Source organism: Poecile atricapillus, chromosome 1 (genome assembly GCF_030490865.1).
Source record: "Poecile atricapillus isolate bPoeAtr1 chromosome 1, bPoeAtr1.hap1, whole genome shotgun sequence".
Taxonomy (NCBI): domain Eukaryota; kingdom Metazoa; phylum Chordata; class Aves; order Passeriformes; family Paridae; genus Poecile; species Poecile atricapillus.
The window spans coordinates 110,849,389-110,875,711 of record NC_081249.1 but is presented as its reverse complement, the minus strand read 5'-3'; the positions used below and the strand labels follow the sequence as shown (position 1 = coordinate 110,875,711).

The window sequence follows — 26,323 nt, the reverse complement described above, 5'->3', positions numbered from 1 at the left end:
TGGTAATGTGCCATGAGCCCAAGGGCCAGCCATCCATAATCTGTGTAAAAATACAGTGGATCGCAGTCCCCGTGCTGCGGGGCTGTCTTTGTTTTGTGCTGCACACTTGCGCGCGCGTACAGCGCACGGTGCTGGGCCCTGACTCCAGCAGCCAGGGGCACCGAGCTTTAGTGTAGTGTGCCTGCTCCCTCTGTTAACTTTAATTGGTTTTGTTATGTACCAAATGCACACCTTTCATATAGACTTGGGAAGGCAGTGCTGGGAACATGATATTTCTCTGTGTGCCTTTACAAGCATAAGAGCGGATGGAGAAGGTGTGCTGGGTGTGGGGAAAAAGAATGGGATTTGGGACCGGCTGAAGAGGCTGAAGCCTCTTGCTGAGGGAGGACAAGTGCCTGGGGTACTGGAGTTGGGTGGCCCAGGAACCAGAGGAGAGGGAGTGCAGCCCCCTGGCTTGCTCTCCCCATGGGGTGATAAGAGTTGGAAAGTAAAAGTACTGGAAACAAAGACCTGTCACCTTGAGTTTCTGATATATTACAGCGTGGTGCGTTGCCCTTTCAGGCCTGGGTTCTTATCTCTTCCCAACAAGGGGTTTATGTTACCTTAAAGCTGCTGCTTTCGTGGGGTGTTTTTTAAAATGCTCCCATTGAGTCAGCAAGAATTCTGCGATGTGACTCGAGGGTGCTGTGCCAGAGCCTGATGTGCCGGCTGTAAAATGGGGTGTGAGGACTTGCTTTGTCCAGCATGGCCACGGAAGGGCGAGGATATATCTGGGAGCAGGTGTGGGGATTGCCTGCTGATCAGTAACGCTGGGCTCCTTCTCTCCTCCCACAGGCATGGCACTGGCCCAGCGGCAAGTGACGGTGCAGGAGGGACCCCTGTACCGCACGGAGGGGTCCCACGTCACCCTGTGGTGCAAGGTGAGCGGCTACCAGGGCCCGGCGGAGCAGAACTTCCAGTGGTCCATCTACCTGCCCTCGGCCCCCGAGCGGGAGGTGCAGATCGTCAGCACCGTGGACCCCTCCTTCCCCTACGCCATCTACACCCAGCGTGTGCGCAGCCGGGGCATCTTCGTGGAGCGGCTGCAGGGGGACGCTGTCCTGCTGCACATCACCGAGCTGCAGGACCGCGACGCCGGCCAGTACGAGTGCCACACGCCCAACACCGACGAGAGGTACTTCGGCAGCTACAGCGCCAAGATGAACCTCGTGGGTAAGCTGTCCTGCTCGCGGCGTGGCTGGGCCAGTGGCCTGCCAAACCCTTCAGCCCCCCTGTGCGGTGTGGTCCGCAGAGGCTGGCAGATGAAAACCCTGTGAGGGAGAACCGGAGCGGAGGGCAGGTGGCACGGTGGTATGAATTGCAGGGAATCACGGTAGAGAGGCACAGGAAAGGAAAGAGAAAGCTTTCTTTGCTAATAAAGCCCTTACAAAAATGAGGCAGCAGGCAGCACGGCTGGGCAGAGGAATGTTTGAAGCCGTGGCTGAAAGCGAGACAGCCGTGGAACTGATTTATGCAGAGGGAAAGGAGCTGGGAGTCTGTATCAGATGGCAATAGTCACAGACGAGAGAGCTGTTTGCCAAAGGTGGTGAAATAACTGAGCAGGGAAGAGAGGAGTAGTAATGAGCAGCACATAAAAGGGAACAGGAGAGATGGTCATCTTCAGACTCTAACAGCAGTGCTGAATACATCCTGAAACCACTGAGCAGGTTGAGCTGTCTATAGATGAGTTTGGAGAAGCTGGTCTGGGATTTTTGCTTTTTTTTTTTTTTTTTTTTTGGTTTGCATTAGAAAAATCAAAAACAGATACTTTAAAATCTGTAGTATTTCCACAGCACCTCTTTGACTAGAATATTTGACCTTTTCAAGCTTCAGCTTGCTTTCTGTATCTCAAAACAGTATTTGAAGTGTCTAACTTGGCTAACGGCAGTCAAATAGCTACCATCCAAGTCTTTGGTTGTAAGACCCCTAAAAGAGCTCCTTTGCAGCACAGACACCCCTCTAGCAAATCCAAGCCCACTGCCAGCAAGTCGGCTTGCTTTCCTTAGGAGGTGTCTGTGAGCCTGCAGCTTGGACACCACTTTGACATTATCCAGCCCGTGGTGGTGTTGCTGGTTCAGGCTGTGTTGACACAAGAAATCCAGTGTGAACAGAGCCAGGATATGATTTCAATCACAATAGCCTTCCGTTGGGTTGAGCTTCTTGCCTCCAGCTTGTTTGACCTTGGCCTCTTTCCTTCAGAGGTGCCAGCCCAGCCACTGTCCCAGGTGAAGCTCCACAGCACGAGTGTAGGTGCTTATTTAGGTGCCTTTTTTGCCATCTGATGTCCGTGAGTAGTTGCGGGGGTAGCTGCCTGCACAGTGTTCTCTTTTTTTTTTTGTAGTTCTGTAATTTGCTTTAGGTGTCTGGATTTGCAGTTCCCACTGCAGTTCAAACAAGACTGAGTCAGCGCTGCTGCTGCTGCTGCTGTGGAGTCACCTTGGGGAGTGAAACCCATTGAAACCAACACCCGCTGAAAAAACGTGCCTGGGGGCAGGGTGGGGTTGGATGGGTTCTGGGTTGCTCTGCCAGGGAGCTGGGGCTGAGTACAGCCAGCATATCCAGTGGCTGGGCGGTGGGAAGCTCCTCTGCTGCTCTCCAAGAGTCTGGGTTGATCTGTTTTTGCTCTGTCCTTCCCTTTCCACAGCTACAAACCAGTAAGATTTGGGAGTCTGTAGACACCCATGAGCAGTGCTCGGAGGACATTGGCTTCGGGGCTTACATGTGTCAGAGATACTCAAGAAAATTGATCTAAAGTAACTTTTAGTGGATTAGTTAAATCACATTATGCCCCTTCATGGATGCTTGTGCTCAGGATTTTGGGCCCTAATTTGGTTTAGCTTAATTCATTTCTGAAAATTCACTTTGGAAATGACTTAGGGTCACTTGCATTTTGAACATGTGCATCTGTGTAGCTTTCCTTCTGTGGGTTAGCCAAACTCTGACAGAAGCTGAATTTTTCAGAGTGCTCCCAACAATGACCTGTAGACAGCAGGCCCTTACAGAGAGCCTTCTTTCTGCCTCCCATTTGTGGGAGATGGTGCTGACTTCAACTTTGTTGGACCCTGAAGTCCTTCTGGGGAAATGGGCTCCTCTCTGCAGAGCTGGGCAGATCGCATGTTCTTTTTGTTTTCCTGTTATTTTAGCTCTCACCTATAGGTTGGGGGTTTTCAGGCTGGTTTTGTTTCTGCAGACAATGTGCAAGGGGAGGTACAGAAAAGAGTTACTGTTCTCATTTTCTTAGATAAAGAGCGAAACTTTTTTATTTTTTCATTCACCCAGTTATGAATTTTTAATTGACTCATTAGATTGAGTGGCTCTTTCCTGGCAGCAGCAAAGCCTGAAGGGAGACAGGTTTGTTAGCATCTCTATTCTCTCCACTTACGTGTGAAGCGGATGGGTTTGAAGCAGTGTTGATTTTAGGCTTGCTGCTCTGGGACCTTGGAATTGTTGTGCCCCGTGGTTTAAGGAAAGAGCTGAAGGAGGAGTTTCTCCCCTTTTTTTTCCACCTTCATGACACAGCCCCGTGACTGGGTGGGACACGTGGGGCTGCTGTCTGCACCGGGGCATTTCAGCTTGCAGCAGAGCAGCTGGGATGTGTTCTGCTCCTGCCATCTGAGCATTGTTGAAGGCTGTGTCTCCAGGGCTCTGAGGCTGCTAAAAAATAATCTTGTCAGCTTCAGAGACATATCAGTTTGGCTTGAAAGTACACTTCTCCTCACCTCATGAACAGCAAGCCCGGTTGGTTGTCCCTCTCCCATTATTAGTGTCACCGCTTCAGATTCCTTTTCCTTCACTGAGACTTTAAGTATGGTCTAGTACTGCTTTGAGGACCTGATGTCTGTGATGGCCTGGAGCAAGAAGTGCTCCCCAGGCACTCTGTGGGACTCTTATCTGAATTTAAGCACAAAACACGAGTGCTGATCTCACTGAAGCTAGGAATGAGGCCAGTCAGGTGGTTCAAAGGCCTTCTGCCATGTGAGCCTGTGTATCAAGGCTTAATCTTCTTCACCAGTCTTCAATTTCCTTCAAATGGTTCAAAAACAAGCCTTTCTGTATCTTACTGCTCCTCTTCTCATCCCCCTCTGGGCTGCATCTTTGGGACAGGGGAGTTGTGCCTGGGCTGCGAGGTGTGTTAGGAGAAGAATTTAGGACATCTCAGACTGAATTTCAGGTGCTGAGGGAGGTGGGGTAAAAAGAAAAGAGGGGGTGCAGCTCTTCAGAATGTTGTGGAACCATGGCCTTGTGATTGATTTATGAGAAAGGATTAGCCCACGTACAAAGTCTGCAACTCTGTTGTTTGCCTTCAGATTTCAGCTTGCTGAGGCTGACACAAAATTGCTGAGGTTACTTCATGCTCTTTTACTTAAGGTGGCAGGAAAATATTTTGGAAGATCTCATGAGTTGTCTGCCACCTGTTTAAGACCAGACTCACTGCCTGAGGTAGATGTCCAGGCAATAGCTGCCATCAGAAGACGGAAAAGGACAAATCTGGAGAGCAGTCAGTCTTTGTTTAAATTAAGTGCATCGTTCTCTGTGTTGACTAAACAGAGATCCTACATGTTAGACTTGGGCTAGGCACTAGTGGCTGAAGACTTGGCTGCTTTTGGAGACTTGCCCTATCAGGCTTCTAAGCAACTGGGTAGGAATTTTGACTTTGTGGTTGAATTGGGAATATGCTTGAGCATACTGAAGAGGGGAGTTACAAAATTTAAATTGGACTCATTAAATCGTGGATCTGGAGACAATGCATATGTTTGTATTGGGGTCCTGCTTGTTGCTGGCTGTGATAAGTATGTGGGCTGTCCCTTCACTTTTTTAAGAAGTTAAGGACAGCACAGAGTGCAGATGAAGGAAAGCAGCATCCCAGAAGCACAGCATCATTACCACTGGCAAGACAACAGTGTTTTCCATGTTGTCATAGGAATTATCCCTTTTCTTAACTCTTGAAAGATGGGCAGAAGAGGAGGTTTCTGCACAGTAATTTAGTTGAAGCTGCAGGAGTGCTTTGCAAACTGAGGTGCTGGTTTGTGCTTCTCCTGTTGATGGGTAAACTTGTGTTTTGCTGCAGGGGAGAACTGAGCACGTGGCAGTTCCTTCAAAGAGCATGAGTCATTGCAAATTTGTACTCCACTATATCTTTGCGATGAATTGTTTGTGTGCCTGTACCCTTACTTAGATAACAGTGAAGAGGCCCAGGTCTAACCTCTTCAGAAGTTTCAGACTTTTATCTCTGTGTTTTTTCATCTGTGCTCCCAAAAACGTTGAGATCTTTTTCAGAGTAAGTGATTTGAGGGAAGAAATCAAGCTTTGAGGTTTTTCTTAAACAGGTAGTGATAGAGCGGGAGGAAAGGTTTCAAAGCACTTGAGGAGCTGGCAGCTCTTTTAGTCTTTATTTTGGGGGAAGCAGCTGTACAGCATCAATCCTAAACAAGTTAAAGCAAAGAAATGAAAGGGGTTTGGGTGGGAGGAGACCGCAGTCCCCACGGTACCACAGACTGGGAGGAAGCAATGCCAGTGCGGAATTGAGAAACAAGGAGTGCTCAAACACAGCTGCCTTTGCAGTGGGCAGGAGCTGCTATGGAGTTGGTGGTAGTGCCTGCAGGGATGGTCACCAGGACCTTCCTCCAGCCAGGCTTAGCTCACAGAGGGCAGAGGTCTTGTGCTAGCTATGTGCTGTTCAGTGGCTGCCCTGTCAGCCTGCTCACATTTCTGCTCTCTGCTGTTTCTCACTGGTCTCATCCTGCCTGGGCAGGTTGGTGCCTTGGCCTCTGCCCTGTTCTCCTGTGTCCTGCCTTACCTGTGATGGCTCCCAGGGGCTCTGTGTGCTTTTTTTGGCTGGTGACCCCATTGTGGTGAGGTTTCTACACCATGCCAAGTTTGGGAGTGGTGGTGGTGCAAGGGCATTGATGGGGTGAAGAGCCATCTGCCTCTCTGCCTGAGGTCAGGGCTGGCTCTGCATGGTGGGGTCTTGTCTCCTGATGCTGAGCTGCCCAAGGCACTTGCAGCTGCCTGCAGACCAGGACTCAGTCCATGGGCACTGAGACCATGCCTTTAGGAGTTTGTCTTCAGGATCCTCTGTGCCCTGCAGCTGTGGCATGTAACTCTGTGGCTGCTTGCAAGCCCATGGCTGGGACAGGGAGGACATGTGTAGGGTGTGTCTGAGAGGCTTTGGTGGCACGGGAGGTGGAAGGAGGATTTATGCAGGCCAGACACTTAGCACTGGAAAGGAGGGAGCTCAGTGTGTCTTAGACAAGCTTTCAGGAGAAGAAATCAGGTCTCTTCTGTTGAACTTGCCACCAAAAACCTCCGGGATCTCTCTGCTGAGAGCGAAAGAGCATGTAGCAGGCAAGAAAAAGAAAAAAAAGAACTTTTATTATCCCATACCAGCTGCTGCTGCTTGTTGCCAGCAGCTTCCCTTCTTTTTCGTCAAGTGCTGCCATACGTGATCTGTCTGCGCACAGAGCAGAGGGAGAAAGTCACGTCACAGTTTGGAGTTGGGAGAGCACAGTCTGCTCCTGGCAGCCTGGATGGGAGCAGACACTTCTCTCCGTGTGGGGCACGTGGACCTCCCTGGCTGCTAGTTTTTTCCAGCTGTCAACAGGGCTGAAGGTGGCTTTGCTTGAGGCAGGTGTCGAAGAGAGAGATGGCAATCCCAGAGACAAGGATCTACCAGTTTTGATAGAAGTCTTTGGGGGCTCTTCTTTCTGTGCTGCATTTTTCTTCTCTGTCTTCACCTGAGAGACAGGGAGAAGTGTTTGTTGCTGTGAGTGAGCAGCTTGTGTCCTGGGGAGACCAGGCTTTTTGCAGATGAGCAACAACAGGGCAAAAATCGAAATGAGCAGTTCAGCCTGTCCTGAAAGGTTGCAAAGGCTTCATCTCTGGAGGCATTCAAGACCTGACAGGATCAAGCTCTGAGTGGCCTTGTCTGACCTTATAGCTGACCCTGTTTGACCCTGTAGCTGCACTACAGAGCCCCAAGGTCTCTTCCACCCTGAATTGTCCTGTGATGAGCTACTTGGCTGCATTGCAGAAAGGAACCACTGTTAGGCAGCATTTTGGAGGGTTGGTCCTAAATAAAGGAGTTTGGAGGGTCAGAGCTAAAATAATGGCATAAGAATGATGATCTCAACCAGGTGAGAATGGTAAGGACCTATTTTACATCCACAAATTCTATTTCTTTTCTGGTACTTTTTTTATATTTCATATTGTTCTTATTTCTCTAGTGAGGTTGCAGGAGTTTGTCTCTATTGCTCTGCTCTGGTGTATGAAGATGGAACTTGGAAATCCTAAGCACAGATGTCATAATCTCTCTTAGTCCATCTCACTGGTTTGGCTACCTCCATGAAACGTGTGTGCCTTATCTGGTCAAGCTGTGTGAGCTAATCAAAGTGAGCTGCAGGATTGGTGTTGTGCTGTGTGAGTTACATTCATCTTTGCCTGTTTGGGCTGTGCTTGTTGCAGTAATTAGGTCCCCAGAGGAGTAAAATGTCCTTCACTTTCAAATTACCCTTTAGCTGACATTAAAAAGGGATTTAAAAAAAAAAATCAAATGCCTTTTTATAGGTGGTCCATTGCAACTAGACACAGGGCATTTTGTTGTTACTGTCCTCCTTTGCATGCCTAATTCTCTCTGTAGTAACCTTCACCAAAAAATTGACCTGTGCTCCTCTGCTTTTCCTTTCTGTTCCTGCGGTGGATGGAAAGGAAGTGTTTGTCAGTTAATGGGGGAGGAGTGGGGAGGAGTAAACATATTTACCTCTGGCAGTTCCTGGGGCCTGGGGAATTGCACCTGCTTTATGATGCTACAGGCATTCGGCCTTATTATGCTGCCAACTTGCTGCATGTCCCTGGATATGGTGCAATCCATCTCCCTCACCATTTTCCAGCTGGTAAAATTAGGGATAATAGCACACAAGCCTTTCACAAAGTCTAAGCTAAATAATTGTGATGGGCTTTGAGCTCTTTGGATAGCGGGAGTTAAAAACAAAGGCTTATATTTCAGCTCTGCCTGGTAATAATGCTGAATAGGATTCATGTCCTGTCCTGCTTAGTCATTTCTGCTGTCTTGAAAGTGTAGCTGCCTGAGCTCACCCAGTTTTCCCCTGGCAGAAGCTGTGAGGCTGAGAGGCACTGCCAGACTGGGGGGCCGGTGATCCGCAGTGCCGTGGGCAGGTACGTGGGAGCCCGGCACAGGCAACCCTGTGCTTTAGTCATGTACAATCTGGCAGTGAATTGCCTGGGCTGGTTATTCCTTGTGCTTCCTAAACCACTCTTTTGTAGGTACCAGTCAGGTTAGAGCTGATGGCTTAAGACAGAAATCTCTGTGCGTGTCCTCGCATAGTGGGACAGAGCTCACTCGTTTTGTGTGTCTTTATCTCATCCCACTGTTACTGTACTTTCCTGCTAAACACTTCCAATTATTCCTGTTTAGTTGCAGTGTGCCATCCCCTATTCTTTCCTGTTGGAATTGCTTCCCTGATTTTTACTTTCTAATTGTTGTACTACATTGCATCGCTTCTGTGCCTCTGAATGTGCGGGAGAAATGGAACAAATTGTGGGCAGACTGTGCCTAAAAAATGGGTAATCCATTGTATCCACTCTTTTGTTTCTTTCTTCAGTTTTTTCTTCCCCTCCCTCGCCTTTCTGCCCTGTCCCTCAAAACCACAAGCATCTTGGTGGCATGACATGCTTTGTGGGAAGGGCTCTCAGCTGGGGAACTGATTCGTTCTTTTTTTTAATGCCATCCACCTACCCATTTCTCAAAAACCTGGCATTAGACACATTTGGAACACATCACTGTATTCTATATGTTTTCCCTATATTGTCCCCTCTGAGGCAGAAGTACTCTTTTTTAAATTTAGCTTGCTTGTAGAGAACAATTATGATAAGAATATGTGTCCTTTTTTGAACATATCTTTACACTTGTACCAATGCATTGTAAGGAAAAAAAAGTATTCAAAAAACCATTTCTAAAAATGTAAATTAATACAGCCGCAGGCAATTGCACAGCCCTTTGCTCACAGACCTAGGCTTGTCTTTAAAATGAGCCCTCTTGTTTCCAGACTTTCTACATCCCTTCCTTGTCAGGAAGGCAGGCGTGGAATCCCGAATGCTGACTTGCTTTCAGACTGCTAAGAGCTGCGGTGTTTTGTTTGGGTGGGTTTCTGTGCAGCACTGAATCATAACACGAGGACAGTAAGAGCTAAAATGATCTTTGGAAAGTAAAGCAGTCTTTCCTGAAAAAGCCTCTTTTCTTGTCTGAAGGCTCGGAGTTGTGCCCGCCAGTCTGCTCTCCATCTGTGTCTGGCTCCTCTCAGGCGTCCCTCAGGTCGATGGGAATGTGGCATTTGCTCTTAGCTGAGCCCTCTGAATAAGGCTTGGTGTCCTCTGCTGCCCTGCAAGGAGTAGCTGAAAACACAATTCTGCTCAGACCAGGTCTCCTCCTCCTGCTGACTCTTCCCACGTGCTTTTACAGTTCCTGGTAAAAGGGGGTGTTTGGTAATCCTAATTGCCATGTTTTATAGGATCCCTTTCAGTCTGTCCCCCTGAGGAGAGGGATTGGTGGCATAGGCTGTTTGTGTATATTGACATAATGTGCTGGAAAGAGGTAAAGGATGCAGAGGTTTTTAAGAAGGATAGAAGAACCTTTTGTTGGAGATCCTGGTGCATTTGAAGACCAGCTATACCACCAGTGGGTTACTCAGCATCCTGGGTTCAAGCCTGCTGTTGAAAACAGTTCCTGAATTCAGCAATTCCTCATAATGTTATCTGGGCAGTCCCAAACCCTTTTTTCTCCCCCCCACAATTAATTACTTGTTCACTATATGAACAACTAAGAGAAGCTCCGAAAGATAAAGATAAAATCACTGTGCACAAAAGCAGAGCCAGGAGGAGCTGGGCTGGCTTGGGTGAGCAGGTGGTGAAGCCAGCAGGCTGTAAAGAGGGATGGGCAGAGCCTGGTACCTGCCTCCTACCTCCTGTGCACTCGGCAGCTTTCCAGGGGCTGGAGGGGAGCTCAGGGACACCCATCTCTTCTTCCACCTGCACCTCCCTGCCAGTGCTGGCTACTGAGCAGCCAGCACGGCCTGGTGGCTCCCTGGCATGGGGACCCTCTCCCAGTGTCACTGGCAGGGCCTGCTGGCATTTCTGGCAGCCTTTTTGGAGTACCGGGTGGCGGGGGCGAGGCACAAAGCGCGCAGGTTTCTGCGCCTCCAAAGAGTCTCTCGGCGTTAAATGGGGAAAGCGACGACTGCGAGCGCAGCTGGTAACATATGGCACCCATCCCCTGCCTTAGCAATTGCTCAGTGAACTCTGAAAGTGGAATATGGTCCCCGTGGCTCCAGCCAGCTGCAGCACTGAGAAATCCTGCAGTGGAGCGGCCCCTTACTCGATTACCACCGAAAACTTTGCGTTCCACATTGCCTATTTTCCCTGCTGTGCTTCCCTGGGGAGGTTTTTGCTGCGCTTACTCTTCCTCCCACTCTTCTTTTTTCCCTTTTTTTTTTTTAATTTGTTTTCCCTGGAGGATTGCTTTATTTGTTCTTTAGTTCCAGCCCCTCAGACTTGGTTGCTCTGCACTTCTGTCGCTCTGCTGCCCTGAGAGGCAGGGGCAGCTGCTTCTGCTGTTGATGCTGATGCTTTCCTTGAGTTCTCTTGGAGAGCAAGCAGGTCTGGTGATGAGCAGTGGAGTCCCCACGTAGCAGGGGGTGAGTGCAGTGCCCATTGCCCAGCTCTGTGCCTCAAAATGCTCCCTGTGGTGTGGATGCACATCTTCTTGTTGAAAAACTGCAAAACCAACAAAGTCAAACTGGTGGCCAGTGCTCAGGCAAACTGCAGAGCAGCACAAGCCCAGTATCTCCTAGCAGCATTACCAATCTGCATCAGATCCTTTTTGTCATCTCAGATAAGACAGCACTGAGCTTGAAATCCTACTGCTCCCGTCTCGCCCCTAGCTCTGATGATTTGGAACCCTTATCTCTAATTAGAGCTGTTGCTGTTGAGCATCTGGGGGAGAAGGGCTGGGGAGATGGGGAGATGTCTTCTAAAGTTCCAGAGGGTCTCTGCCCTGTTTCTGCTACCCACAGGAGAGGTGGGGAAGGGAAGGCAAGTCTTTGGTGCTTCAGAGTCCCACAGCAGCCTATTCCTTCTCCTTCAGCCCAAGGCCCTGGCAGGACTGGCCTTTCTCCCCTCTCCCTTCAGCTCCAGGTGCTGCAGGGCTTTGCTTTATGTGCTGAGAGGGAAACCTGATGTGCCCTGGGACAGAGCTGCCCCTTGGTAAGGAGGAGTTGAGGAGGGAAATTTTCCATCTTGATTCTGTGTCTGCCCCATCAGTTTAGCCCTCTAACAGTTTTACAATCTTTATCTGATATAGGTTTAAGAGGATTTCCCTGGGCGCAGTGGGATTATTGTAAGTCAGAGAGCAGTCTCCAGCTGATATTCCTTCGGCAAGTATTTATTTTAAGTGGGTTTAACAGTATTTAATTTTAAAAAAAACTTTTGGGTTTGGTTTTTTGGGGTTTTTTTTGCATGATTTGTAAGTAAATTGCTTGTGCTATCAGACAAGTAGGAGCCTGAATAAAATGAAGAAATGTATTATTGCTTTCCAGGTTGGGGGTGGTGGAAGGAAAGCAGCAGCTGGAGGTGGGGAGGATAGAAGATAAAATAGTAATGTGGTGGGAAACGTAACATTATTCCATGCAGCACTGATTAGTAATACTGCCAAACAGCTGTTTATAAATGGGAAATGTAATGGGAAGGAGGGCTGCAAGGAACATGAGAGTCATGTTCAACTGGGTCATCATATGAGATGGGGAATGGCTTCTGTCAACCTTGTATCTGCTCCCTGGGGTATCAGGGGCTGTGCTGCTGCAACCCCCAGGAGCATGGGGGACTTGGGGTGTCCCCTCCACTCTCCCTTGTGGGATGGTGCTCAGTTGTTTTTGCACACAACATGCTCCCCCCAGTTTGGGAATTTTGTGTCACCTTCAGAAAAGAGGAGCAGTGGCGACCTTTGGCATTGGGAAAGCTGTGCCTGTAGGAGAAAAATCTCCTTTCGAGCCACATGTGGGCTGTTTCTTTATCCTCTTCCCTCCCTCTGGCAGGGTTTATTGATGGCAGACGGCTCTGGGGCTGGATGTGTGTGCACGCATCCAGAAGTCGTGCTGTCTTAGTGAGAGCCGCCTTCTGGCCACCTGCACCCAAGCAGCATCCTAGTCCTTGGAGTATTTCAGAGGATGCTAATGGAATGGGATTAGCCGCCCCACTTGCCCTTGCCATCAACAAGAGATGTTTCTGGAGAGCCTACAAAGAAAAGCCAGCGCTAACAGGGCAAAGCCGAACAAAGGCGCTTTAGAATGCAGAGAGAAGCGTGATTTTTACCCTGAGGAGGCAAGAGGTGGGGCTGCTCTGCTCCCCATTTGAAGTCTGAATGAGCCTCTGCCTTAAGGGATCCTGGATGACTGAGTTGGTGCTAATGGGTTGGATGCCCTTCTGTGTCCCTGCTCTGCCCTGCTCCTGCTCCTTAACGTTGTGTTTCAACATATTGTGCCCTTCAGGGCTTTATTCCTTGCTGCTTGAGAGTTAAAATGATAACTTAGGGCTCTCCAAAGAAATGTAGAGCTAGGCATGCCTGCCCTGGGGAAGTGTGTCATGGCAGGCAGGGTTTTCTGGACAGGAATGCCTCTTTGCTAGGCACGATGTGCTCTGAGCACTTAACTTTCTCAGACCCTGTCATCCTTCATTTTTAGCTGCCTATTCAAGACAGCAAGATTTTTATAAAGCCATTCCTTACCGAAAGAATTTCCTGATTGTAACTCGTAATGCCAGACATACTGAGGGTGAGAAGGTTTAGAGAAACCAGTTTTCTTTATGGCATTGTGCTGCTGCATGGAAGCAAAGAGATCCAAAAGCAGCAGGTTACTTATCAGAGGGTTAATGTTGATCTCTCTGTCCAAAATTGAAAAAAAAAAAAAAACCTCGGAAAAATTACATCAGCATGCCACAGATGACCACAGGTGCTCTGGCAGTCTGTTGTCACCTTTTGAGCTCTCTCAGGTGTACTGATGCCACCTGTCCACAGACAGGACTCCTTGCAAAACTGCAGGTGATGGCTGTGCCCGATGAGTGGCCCACCTGGCACTGGCTGGAAGGGGGGAGCTCTGCCACAGCAATGTTTACCTGTGGGGAAGGGAAAGTGAGTGGAGAGGTGGCGTTATCAGGGCCATGAGGCCATAATTTGGAGAGATTCTGTGCTTTGAAGGAGCTCCTTGGTTGTGGGTGCAGCCAGATGGGGCCACCCCGAGAGGGGCAGGTGCTTTGGGGCAGTGTGAAAGGTGCACTGTGGCCACAGGGGTGCTTCCAGTGTCTTCCCTTCTGCAGAAGTTAGGAGCATTGCGCATCATCCAAACAGCCCCTCTCAAGTACGGCAGCCAAAGCCAGATGAGCGTGTGAGCATATCCAGAGGACTGGTACAGGGAAAAGCATCCCTTTGCATGAGGGATTCCTGCCTCCAGGCAGAGACTTGGGGTGCAGGGTAAGCAGAGCCAAGGATGAAGCCCTTTGGCTGCCATGGGATAGGGAATTATGGCACCCCTGCCCTTACTGAGGGAAGGGAAGGTTGTGGTCATCCCAGTGCTGGGCAGTGTGAAGGAGAGAAACAAAGACATGCAAGGCCGAGATGGAGGTGAGTGGGTTAAAAACCAAACAGAAGGTGAGAGGAGGGAAGAAAGGGAGCAGGAAGAAAAGTACTGGGAAGGCAAGAGGAGGAGGGAGCGTAGAAGTGGCAGGTGGAAGACCTGCGGTGGGAGTTTGTGTGCTCTTAAGAGCAGTGGGGTGTGTAGGTTGGCATCTTGGAGGTACTGAAGCAGGGAGAGCTGAAATGGGGATGACCAGAGAGGGACTGTGGTTGGGATGGAAGGAGTGTCCCTGCTCCCTCCTGCAATGGCAGGAGGCCCCAGAACTGCCAGAGACATGAGTCTCTCTCCAGCTGGCCTCCTTCTGCAGGGCTTTGAGGGGGCTCTTCCCCTGCCCTTTCCATGTGTCCTTCAAGTGCCCTAGATGCTGCTTCAGGCTTCTGACTCTGGAGCAGACAACGGGGGTTTCAATGCTGTCTTCCATCAGGACTGTCAGGATGCAGTAATTACCTTTGCACTGCTGCCTCCTACCCTTTATTCCTCTCCCTTTGTGACTGGGATGTCAGAGGCAGTGATGGTGCTTTGAGGAGCTCCTTTTGAAGTGACTTTGTGAGTCACAGGGATGGTGAGCAGTGGGGAGTGAGACGCTGGTGCCCAGCACTCTCAGATCCTTTCAGCTCCCTTGTGGCTGTGGCCAGAGCGGTGTGTCCTGCGTGCCCAGCCTCGGAGACACCGCGCTCCTCACATCTCCTCTGCTCAGAGAGGCTCGTGGTGAGGGTTTGATGTGGATGGAGGGAAGGGCAGAGAAGGAACCAGGACACCAGAGGTGTGCTGGGCTGGGCAGCAGTGCTGTGGTTTTGGGTTGTGCCGGAGCCTGTTGCTGTGAAAAGCGCAGCGCTGGCTGCATGGGTGCTGCGTGGGTGCTGCGTGAGTGCTGAGCTGCCCCGTGGCAAGAGTGGGATGAGTTTCTGCAGCCAGCCCTGTCACAAATCATCAGTACAGCAAGATGGACTTGCTGTCTCCTGTGGTATGTTCAGGCCACAGGGTGCTCCGGTAGGGCTAAGTTAAGCTGGATAACTGTGGACAGTTTGCACTAATGAGATGTTTCAGATGACACGTGTGCCCCCAGGAGCCACTGTAGAACCCTCCCCTCCTCACATCTCTCACTGAAAGGCTAGAAGGTGCTTTCCATCACCGCTGAAGTGTCATAAGTTGGAGCCAGGCACCATAGTCCCAGTCCTGTTACTGGTCCACTGAGCTGATGCCCACAGGGCCACCCATCCTGTCCCTTAGTATCTTCTGGTTGAAGCTGACAAGAGTGAAATGTGAGTCCTCCCGTTGCCTGCCAGGACTTAGCACCGCTGTTGAGCGTTCAGGGATGCTGTGTGGAGCAGTAGGACAGCCAGGCAGGCTGTCAGTGAAACCCCTGTACGCCAGCCAGAGCAGAGCCTGATGAAGCTTATGAAACCTGACAAGATCACAGCCCAAGGTGGTATTGCTGGAGGCTGCTTGACTGGGAACCATGTTCCCATTGCAGCGGCACGAGCATTAGGGATATGTCTCTCACAGCCTGTCATGACACACAGCTAGCCCCTGAGTAAGGAGCACGGGAATGTCTCTCACAGCTGCTGTCCTGACTTCCAGAGTGCAGGGAGAGCCTCCTCCCGACTGGAGCAGCGGCTGCATCTGCTTGCAAATGAGGAGCAGTTCCTCGTTCTCTGCCATCTTGGCTTTGAGTGGATGGTCCCCTGAAGAAGTAAATGCTGAGCAGGGCACTGCTCTTTTGGCTCTGCAGGTGCAGCGTCTCCCTCCAGCATCCCCAAAATAAGCAGGCTTTGTGACCTGTGGAGGACATCCCCATAGCTGCTCCGTCAATGGCCTGTGTCACTTTGACCCCAGATGAGGAGCTGTTGCCCATCTCTCAGGGCATGGCAGTCGGTGCCTGAGGGTTCTGTGTGCTGCCTGCTGTAGGTCTGGGAGCTGGCAGAGCAGGGGCTGCTGCAGGAGGCTCTGGGCTCTGCTCACCATCAGCTAAAATAAGCTCTGAAGCGCTGCATCCTTCGCTGTGGTACAACCTGGGTGGGAGACTACCTGACTCACCGCCTCTGCCTAGCAGCTATTGCAGGGATCTTCGTGCCACTTGTTGTGGATCTGCATGAAATCAGAGGCTTATATTTCCTAGCAATCAGTGTTTCTCACGCAGGCTCTGCCCTCGGATTCCTCCTGGTCGGATTTGCGTTAGTCTGGGAGAAGCAGCAGCAGCAGCTTCTTAAACAGACCGGCTCTTACGCCTTTGTTTCCTTCAGCCCCACAGGGTTAATCTCCTTCTTGGCACCTGATTATTTGCTGCTGCAGGGTATGTGTTTGAAATTCTCATTTAGCTGGCTTTAATCCCCGTCTGGGAGCTGTGTCCAGGTCCCAGGGGCTGGGGGCAGGTTCATACCTGAGCTCCCCCTGAGCAGCTCAGTGCCTCTGCCTCTCTCTGCAGCCGGTGGCTCTCGGGTATCCCCGAGGGAGGCATTCAGGTGAATGGGCCACTTCCCAGCTGGTTACTCGTGATTTTGTGTTCCTTTGCAAGGCTGCTGAGCATTGGTGTTGCTGGTCCCCTCTCAGCAGCAGGCCTGCTGAGAGACAGGGATGGCAGCTTGAAGGGCTGCATGGTCAGGTGAGAGATGGAGCTCCCCTTCCCCTGCCCCTGCCATGAGCTCCTCTCCTTCGCCTCTGAAGCACATCAGGCATTGACACAGCTGCCACACATCACTATATCCCCACTAGCTTCTCTCACCCTCCTGCAGCTCCAGCTTTTTGCCTGGCACTTCGGCAGGTAATAGCACCCGATACTTCTCAAGACATTGCTCCGTCTTTCTGCCTTCTCCTTCCACCCCAGAGATGTCCACAATTACCTTTTCAGTGTTCTCTACCTCCCACTTCCCTTGGTTCCTGGTCCAGGCTGTCACACTGTCACCTTCCCCTCTTCCAGTGTCCTTGCTCCTTTGGGGCAAGACCATTCCCAGTGGGTGCTCTTTCTCCCTGCCTCTTCTCCCCAGCCCCATGGGAAGCAGCTCTGCTCTCCCTAGCTCCTGCCCCAAGTTACCCGTTGCGGTTTTTAGGATGCTGGGCTTCCTCTCCCGTTGGCTCCGCTCCTGCAGGTGCTTCTCTGGGTGTGTAATGAGCTGGCCCAGCGCAGAGGAGTGTCTCCCTGGGGTGCTTTCTGGCTGACACGAGCAGCAGACGGTGACTAAAGCAGAGACAGCTCCGCGCTGGCTTTGTGCGCCTCGCGCTCCTCGCTGCTGCCGGGAGCTCAGAAGGGATCGCAGATGTGGAATAAACGGGAGCGCTTTGAACGAGTGGCACCGTAATCCCTCCCTGCCCCCGCCCCTCTACCCCCCCCTTTTGCAGACATTAGTTTGATTAAAATTGCATGAGCCCACACACGGGTGTATTTTATTTTATTTTATTTATTTATCTCCTCCTAGTGAGAGACCGGTTTGAGGTCTGCTTTGTGGGAAAGCAGCCAGAGTGATGCTGGGGAATTTGGGGTGTTATAAAAAACTTTCCCTTTGTGGAGCTCGCAGCTGCCTGCTGTGGGGCTGGTTGTACTGGTGAGACCTGCTTTTCCTGTGGGATGCTAAACACAAGCACCTTTATCCCAGCAGAGCCTGAGGTCCCTGCTGGTGGTACCTGGGTGTGCGCTGGGCAGGCAGGAGCCCCTTCCAGCGCTCCTGTAGGGCAGCAGCATCTGCAAGGGTGCAGTAGGGTTGCTTCAGCAAAACTTCACCCAAGGCGTTGCACATTACTGGGGGCATCTCCACAGCTGAGGGTGGGTGTAAACAGCCAGTGTCAAAACACAGGAATTAACTCACAGGATAGGTAAAACAAAAAATAGATACATTCTCTTTCAGCAGGGTTTGTGCACCCAGATTGGCCACAAGTAAAGTCTTCATTGCCATTTGAAGCAGCCTTCTGTCTCCTCTAGAAATGGGGAGAAGACATGAAGAGTTAGATTATTTTGTTCTGCAGCCCTGTTCCACTCTGTAAATGCAGTATTTTTGCCAATGCTGTGGTAGTGCCACGTCAAAACTCCTTGGCAGGCATTTATAGTATAGGCTGTCTTACTGCCTCACCCAGGGGCATGTATGGTTCAGCTTTTGCATGTTTTGGAGAAGAAAGATGCTATTTCCTTCCCTTCAGGAGGGTTTGTTGTAATGAAATGTTGCAGAGTGCAGTGTGGCTCCGGTGAGGGCTCTGTTTCACTCCACGCGTGGTTTCCTTGTCCGTACCTTTGTGCCTTTGCGTTATTCCCCAGGCAGAGCAGTGAGTAAAAGGGGCCGGCAGCTCCCCAAAAGTGATTATCCCAGGGTATTGTGAGCTGCCTGGAGGTTTAATCTTTTCTTCTCAGACATCACAGCACAGGGCTCGGGGGAGATGGGCTGGGGTAGCCAGTGTCCCAGCTGGCTGCTCAGCCCTGAGCTCCTCCAGCTCAGCCGTCAGCTCCGCAAGCTCCTGCACTTTTTAGAAGGTGGAAATGCAGTGGGAGCTGTATGTTCCCAGCAGGAGATGGCTTCCTGTCCTTCTCCTTGCCCATGGGGATGAAATGGTTGTGTAAAGGATAGCAGGTTTCATGCAGAAGCAGTGCAGCACCCTGATGGGTTCAGAACCTCATGAGGTCTTGCCCCTCTAAGGCAAGAGGAGACCCAAACAGCCCTTGCCATAATCTGGGGCAAGGTGTGGCTATCACCTGGTGTCCCCTGGCACCTGCCTTTGGTGGCACCCCCTTGTCTACCTTCCTTTAGGAGAAATGGCCCCTCTGTTTGGCAGTGGGACCCTACAAGAGTCCCTGTCAGTGCCCCCACCCACAGGTCCAGCTGCAGGATGCAGCAGCTCCCAGGTTTGATGGGAGTGTGACCTGCAGGACACAATTCCCTGGGTTCCTTGGAAATTCTGGGGAACCTTCCCCATGGACTGGAAATCTTTGCTGGCTGGTAGGGGTTAGCATAACAAAGTGTCAGGTGAGAGGGAGGCATTGAATTTCAATAAACCAGCAAGTGGGGAATGAAATCTCCTTGCTTCTAATTCCAGCCCAGGCGTCCCTCTTGCTTAGCTTGGAGCAAATCTGCTGTAATGCATAGGAAACAGCTCAGCAAGTGCAGCTCTGGCTGTCATCGAGGTGCAGGCTGAGGTTTATTAAAGACCTGCAGAGGTCTGTAAAAAAAAAAATAAAATATATGATCATCTTGGGCTTGAGTCATTGCAAGTTAAATATTTGAATAGGTAGGGGCAAGCATTTTGCTGAAATTGGATGATCCTTTCATATTTATGTTTGGTTACGCTCACTCCGCGTGTATTTGGATGCTTGGCCAGGGGCGGAGAGGGAGGTGAGGGATGAAAGGGACTTGGTATAGAGAGGGGAAAACAGGAGCAGGGAGTGATTAGAATGGAGAAGAAAGCAAAGGAAACTATTGAAGGTTAAAAATAATAACAATTAGGCTGGGGGGAACCAAGAAGAGGCAGCAAAATAAATGGGGGCCTTTGAAGAAAAAAGAGGATAGACAGTGAAGCCTTTTATTAAAATCTAAACGGCTGACTCTGAAGATAAATGAGGTTGCAAAGAAACAATGAAAATAATAAAAAGTGGAAGACAGGAAGAAGGGAAATATTTAAAAGGAAAATGAGAGGTTTTCACAGGTGTGTGCGATTGAGCATGTCAGCAGAGTTGCTCTGTAATCTGCTCTAATAATGTGACAGCTACTGGGGGCTTTGGAATAACAAACATAGCCCAAACCTTGCAATTATTTTTCCAGTGAGGTGAAGTTTCCTGAGTGTGTAAAGCTGACGGTGTCCTCTTTTTGTGTATCTCTGGGGCTGCAGGTTACAATCCAGCCTTTCCTTTCTGGGATGTGTCAGGAGCTGCTGCATGGACAGTGAGCAAAGCCTCTCCCAGGGCACTGCTGGATTTTGTTCCAGGAGCAGGGAGGCTGGAGAGGCAGTGGTTCAGTGCTTGCCTGGGGTTGAACAGCCATCAAGGTACTTCCACCACCAGCAAAGGGACTTTGATCATGCCTTGGGAAAATCCTGCCGCTTTCCACCCAAAAGTGTTGTGCTGCAGGGGGCTCTTGGCCCTGTTTTGGTCTGTTCTGCTGTGTCAGTGGAAGTGGTTGGTGATTTTGGGAAAGAAGGATCAGGGTACCCTGCTTTATAAGGAGGAGCCAACCTCCTGTTGGGCTATTGTGGGGATTTGTAAGGTGCTCACCTTGTTTTGTGTAGGTCCTTGACACTGTGGGAGGTCTCTTGGCTTGGTAGGACATGGCTCTGGTGGATAAAGATGTCAGACTGTGCAGAGCAGGCTGGGGCATTCAGTGCTGCCCATCCCTGTGAGTAGCTGTGCACTGCGAAATGGGGAAGGGCTGAGTTCATTCACCTCGCTTTTCCTCCTTTCCCAGTGGAGCAAGGTGTGCCTGGCTGCCAGCAGGCACAGTCTTGCTGCCATCCACCAGCCACACATGCATCAGTCCCTCTGTGGAAATAACATTTCCAGGAGGGAGCCAGGGCTTCATGGTTCAGTGGGAAGTCCTGTCTCAAAATCTCTCTCAGCAGTGTATTGGTCCACACCTAGGGCAAAGCCACAGCACTCACCACCAGCTGCAGAGGTGGAAAACAGATACATCACTCTTTTCCTTAAAGCAAAAACATTGAATCACAAGGACCTAATTGCTTAAAATAAATGCAGGAAAAATAAAAAAAAAAGGTAGGAGGAGACTGGTGGAGGTGAAACTCAGTGAGGCAGTGTTGGTAGCCCCTGTTAGGCTGCACATCCACCCACTCTGACTCCACTGCTGTGTTCAGGGTGAATATGACATATTTCTTGGGGATGTGGCTGCCTCTTACCCACCCTCAGCCAGTGTTTCCACAGGCAAACATCTTGTGGGTCATAGGGGAGAGTTCCAAAGCCAGTGGAAGGCCATGCTCTCGGTGTTCTCAGTGTGGTGGTGTACACCTCCGCAGATCTGTGGGTAAAGGAGAGGCATTTGTCATTTAAATTCCTCCTAGGAATTTAATCTTCACATTTTTCTCATATTGTTTCTGGGTGCTCTTGGGGGCTGAATTTGCTTTTGATGGCATGAAAGAAATTGGCTTTTCACTCACAACATGTGAGGTAGTGAGTTTTGCATTTTGCAATTTTTGCATTTTGCAATCTTGTTGCCCCCCCACCCCTTTGTGGATACCCTTAAATTCCTGAAATTATCAAGGTGAACTGCATGGATTAAAGTCTGTTACAAATACCTGTTTTAACAGCAAGGATAAGAGGCTGCATTAGTTTAACTGAAATCACTTTGTGTGGATTTCCTTGGCATAAACCAGACCTTAATAGATCCAGAATGTCTGAGGATGATGGAGTTGCAAAGTTGCAATGAATTTTATGGGAAAATAGCTTTCTGTCCATTTTATGTTGTGGGGGGTTTATTTGTTTGTTTTTTGGTTTTTTTTCCAGTGATGGCTAGAAGAATGAACATTTTTCTTAAGCAAGGATGTTTGGTTTGTTTGGCTTTTTTAAACTCACTTCCCTGCTTATTTTGGGGCAGCAGTATAGAGTGTTGCTGTATAGTCTGTTTTGCTATAGGGAAGTGGCATTTCAAAGAACCAGGCTGAAAGAGCTCTTTGGAGCCCCTGGTGTGGCCATCTCTGCTATCAGGCCACAGATAGAGAGTCTTTCCCAAGGAATTTCTTTCCCAGGTGTGCCTGTTAATGGGAGCTGTAAGAGTCTGACTGAAGCCCCCTTCCCTTATGTATTGATTTCCCCACTCTCCCATCTGTGCTATCATGATTCCACTAGTTCTACGGTCACCCTTGAGTTTGCCAGGGCACAGGAGATTTGAATACCTAAGGTGCTCAAGCAAGCATTTTAGAAGACAAAAAACCCCCACCAGAATAATTACATGGAAAAAGAAAAAAATAAAAAATAATAAAAATAAAAAAAAAACTTCATACCATTTTAATGTAACAGAAGAAAAGGAACAGAAGAAAAGAAAGCTCTTTTCTTCCTTTTTGAAGGCTGTGTTTATAGGAATTTAACTGTGATCTAAAATATGATAGCCTTTAAAACTGTGCTGCTTTGTTACAGGGTACAAAACAGTGATAGGCAAGAAGGGAGGACGTGTCCTAGCTATGCCACAGAACAAGGCTCTTGAATCTACCTTCAGTGGGTTTTTTTGAGTGGGTCCCATGTTTTAGGCAGGATAGAATGCTGATACTAATGCTAACTTTGATGGAGATTTTTATAAAAGAAGTAAGAAGAAATGTGGGCAGAACTACTGAAGTTTGGTTTCCTGTGGGTTTTGCTTCATGGTTGAATTGCTAAGTATCTAAAATAAAGTGCAGTCCCTACTTTTCCCTGATTGCCATTATTTTCCAGGTAACTTCTTTGGTGTCTGAGGGTTGACCAAACATTTCGTTGTTTTCCACAGTGAAATATTAGTATGTGATGGGTATCTCTTCTTCTTCTCCAGCTATTTAATGAAATCTGGGAAACTTACTCTTGAACTGCTGTCTTCCCTTTCACTTTGAGAACTTTAGTCCTTCTCAAAGTAGTGGCCACTGGCTAAAGTTAGGTGGAAGACAGGTGCCAACACTACACTGACAGGTGGTGCTGTCTCCTGTGGAAGCCTAAATATCTGTAGGGAGAGGTCAGCCTGAGAACATTTACCAGCCAGAGGCTGGTACAAAAGGTGAAGATGGAAAAAGATATTGTCCAAGAATTTTGCAGTGCTGAGAAGCCCCTCCTGAAGACTCTTGGCTTTCAACAGTCTTAAAAGGATTACCTTCTGTCTTGCTCCCTCGTTTTTCTTCCATAGCAGCCCAGGACATTTAAAGATCCCTCTCCCTGTAACTGCTCAGAGCTTCCCTCGCCCTCCTTCTGCTCCAGAGTCATTTCAGGCTGATGTGAGTTGGTGGTGTTTCCATTGTGCTGTGCTTTCCTCCATCTGCTGAGCTGACAGCAGCCAGCAGAGTGTCTGCTGCCGTTCCCAGGCGTTTCTGGGTGTCTCAGCCAGTTCAAGCTCCAAGCCTACCTCTGCCCAGGGCATTCCTGGGGAGCAGCCCAAGTGAAATGCTTCATGCTGGCCATTTTGCCATTTGCCTGCAGGGTAGGGAGCAGCAGCTGGGAAGCTGGCAGCTGGCAGAGCCTTTTGCACTCAGATGCAAGGGGGAAACAGGCACAGGGTGGGGAAACTGGAGCTGTCTGTGGATCTGGGGACAGGAGTGTGTCAGCTGAGCTTGGCTGTTACTCAAAGGCTTTACCAGTAGAAGGGCTGGAGGCCCTATAAATAAAATGCTGAATTCTGCTGGAGTCAGTGCTATTGATCCTGCACTGGAGACATCAGGGGAACTTCCTATTTACTAGTTTATTTTGTGACTTATTTTCTTTACTGTTTTGAGTGGGTTTCTTAATGCACTGCTTTGATGCATTGTGTGCCTTTGGGTTAATGATAGGTGTGCTAAAAGCATCTTCTCCTTATTTTAATGAGAGATTTATTTCCTGAACAGTTATTTTTAAATGCCCACAGTCTCCTGTGAAGGATTTGGGGTGTCCTGGAAAACTTGTTCCCTAGGAGACCTACCTGTATTTTGGAAAACTGAGCTTTCCCTTCTGACTGTAACCATCAGTGGAGTGTCTGTGCTGCTGAGATAAATGCATATAAAAATTAACTCATTTATTAAAAGATACCAATAGAGATGCCAGACACTTTCATGCAGAATGTCAACCGGTTGTATGTGCCACATTAGGTTTTCCAGGCTAGCTCATTGCTACACAATTGCACTTTTTGCAGTCTGGAAAGCCCAAAAGTTTCAAGCAGGGCCGTTTCACCTCCCTTTTACTTATCCTCTGTCTCTCAAATTACCACCACATGAACTAGACAAAGCTCGGAGAGGAGAGATGACCGTAGCCATGTGAGGCCAAACTGCAGAAGTACAGTAGAAAATAAACTCCTCAAGAAAACAGATTTGCAGGAGTGGATGTTACCTTGTTTCATCTATCTTACCTCGAGCAGATGGCAGAAGACTGTCAACTGTTTGGCTGAATTTGCTTTATTCATCTTAATTCTGCTTTCCTCATTTTCTAGTAAAGGAGAAGAGCAGGTGGTCCTTGTGGCTAGGGAACTTGGACTCCATCCTGCAAGAGCCAGACTGTGCCTTTCATTCATCATGAGAGTGCCAGCTTCAGAGTAACAGTTCTGACCTGCCAAAACCTTGTTGGAAGAAAGTAGCTTGGAAATATGCAAAAGAGCTACCACCCTTCCTTCCAGCTTCCAGAAATCCCTCCAGCTCATGCTGACTTTGTGGCTCGCTAGATGGTTATTGTCTGGTGAAGATGTATGTTTGTATAATATTTTACGAATAATTTTCATGCTTTATACAGGACTGACAGATGAAAAAATTTCCACTGTCTTAGTTTGTATGGGTTTGGTTTTTGCCTTAGATTTCAAAATTTCTTCTCATGTACCTGTTAACTATCCTGTGTCTCTCAGTAATCTGCTTGTGATGTGATTCTCTCCTTCCCTACCTGTGCATGAGGATGCCAGTGTCCCCTCTTTGTCTTTCCCTGGAAACTTAATACCCAGATCTGGGCTGAACAGGAATTTTAGCTATAATAATAGAGAAAAAAGCCTGATTCTGTGTATTCTGTGGTACTTCGCTTGTGAGGGTTGAAATGGTCCGTTCTTGTGTGTTCAGCAGAAAAGTGGGTTTTGGAGAGGATAGACTCACATTCTGCTTGCAAAAACCATCTCCCAAGTGTGCCTTGGTCTGTGTTGTCTTGCCCTGGAGGCAAAAATAAATCACTGCTGAGCCTAAGGCGTAGGACAGAAGGGGATATTGGAAGCTGTGATCGTGGGCTTTGCACCTCTAGGGACAGGTTAGGTGCCCAAAGGCAGATGGGAGAAAGGTGTTTGCAGGCCTCAAAACCTTCATTATTGAATAAGTGAAGGAAAAACAGCTCTCACGTGCCCACCTTGACCTCCTGTGTGATCTCTGCCGAGCTCCTGAAGCGGAGGCACTAATCTCTGAAAGCAGCTCTTGCACTCTTATCTCCTGGTGTTGCTTGTATAGCCGAGGTAGAGGAGAATGAATCCTCCTTGAAAATTGATTTTTGAGAAGGGTGACTTACCTGACTATAAAGCACCACAAACATTATTATAGTCCAGGGGGAATGTGGCCTGGGATGTATTTTGAAATGATACTACACGACTCTCCCTGTTCAGCTGTTCGTACTGCCTGCCTGCCTGCCCAAGTGCACTAGGTGGAATGAAATCAGGCTTTTCAAAAAATTGGAGAAAAGAGGATTTTCTAAGCTTCCTATTTCTGTCATTTCTTAACTTCAGCTTCAGAGGTGTAAAACATTAAGACACTATTGCCTGCACAGCTTCAGAGGAGCCGGGGCTGCGTCAGCTCCGTGTTTGCTCCTTTTCTGCTTTTCCCTGCCTGTCCTCCAGGCTCCAGGAGGCTGTGGCTTAGCAGGTTGCCCTGTGTTGGTTTAAGCCACAGCAAATTCCCACATCCCTGCTCTTAGCTCACAAGTGCTGTTAAGTAAAAGACATCAGCTTAACCCTGGGTGGAAGAGTCGCGTGCTGATGCGCTGTGCCCTGGTGTTTGCAGTGGCTTAGGCTTGCCTTAAGCTGCAGTAGCTGCTGGTGCTCGGGATCAGCGGGAGAGCTAAACCCCCACAGAGGTGAGACTGGGCAAGAGGGAGGGAGGCACAGGGGGGATTTGTGGTCTGTCTCACCTTGGCTCGCTGCTGGGGGTTATTGCCCCCACAGGTGAGAGAGGCTGGTGTGGCACATGGTGGTCTGCAGCCCACTGCTGCCCTCCCTGGGTGTCTCCCCCAGGCTCTGTTTTGGGGGGGTCTGTGGGGCGCTTGGTGGGGCTGGGCTGGGCTGGCAGGCCTGGCCATGTGTCAGTGAGCACAGCAGCTGGGGCAGGGACAAGTCCCAGGGCCAGCATCACCCAGAGCAGAGCCAGGGCATGAGCATTACCTTTGGGAGAGCTGTGAGAGCAGGGCAGTGCCACAGTGTGCCTGGACCATGTCTGGGTGTGCTGTGACCACAGAGCCTGTCCAGGAGCCACCTCCTGTCAAGGGCTGGGTAGTCAAAAAGGGACATCCAGCCTTTTACCAAGCACAGCTTTCCTTGTTGCAGAGAAGCAAACATCCATGTCCTTTTGGATGTCATCTCTGCCACCTCCTCAAGCCTATTTTTTACTTGCAGACTGATTTGCACAGTCCCTGCAGAGCGCATCTACCTCTCAGAGCAGGATTGCAAAAAAAAAAAAAAAAAAAAGTGTGCGTGTGTGAGGGAATAAAGGTTTTCCTCCCTGAGCTGGCTGGGAGATGGAATCAGGGATGAATCCTGTGCTCTCTGCCACACACCCAGCTCATGGCACTTCTTGGCTGCCTCTCCATCCCCAGCGTCTCTGCCCTTTGGGCTGCTGTCGTCAGGATTCGCTCTGCTGACGCTCCAGATAATTCTTGCTTAATGAACAAATGATGAGACTCACTGCTGGGTGCAGCCTTGTCCTTTTACCACCTCTTTCTGGTTTCTCATCTTTTTTTTTCTTTTTTTTTTTTTAGAATTTTAATGAGGTCGCTTGAACTTTTCCACCTA

General features: G+C 49.3%; 1 protein-coding gene across 2 annotated transcripts in view; it reads left to right on the top strand.

Annotated features, from left to right (window-relative positions):
* The window catches only part of IGSF3 (immunoglobulin superfamily member 3), a 93,320-nt gene that overhangs the window by 27,502 nt on the left and 39,495 nt on the right, over positions 1–26,323 (top strand). For both annotated transcript variants that reach the window (XM_058843525.1, XM_058843517.1), the window contains exon 2: positions 835–1,212. In XM_058843525.1, coding sequence (XP_058699508.1) covers positions 835–1,212 — 378 coding nt within the window. The remainder of the gene's footprint in view (positions 1–834; positions 1,213–26,323) is intronic.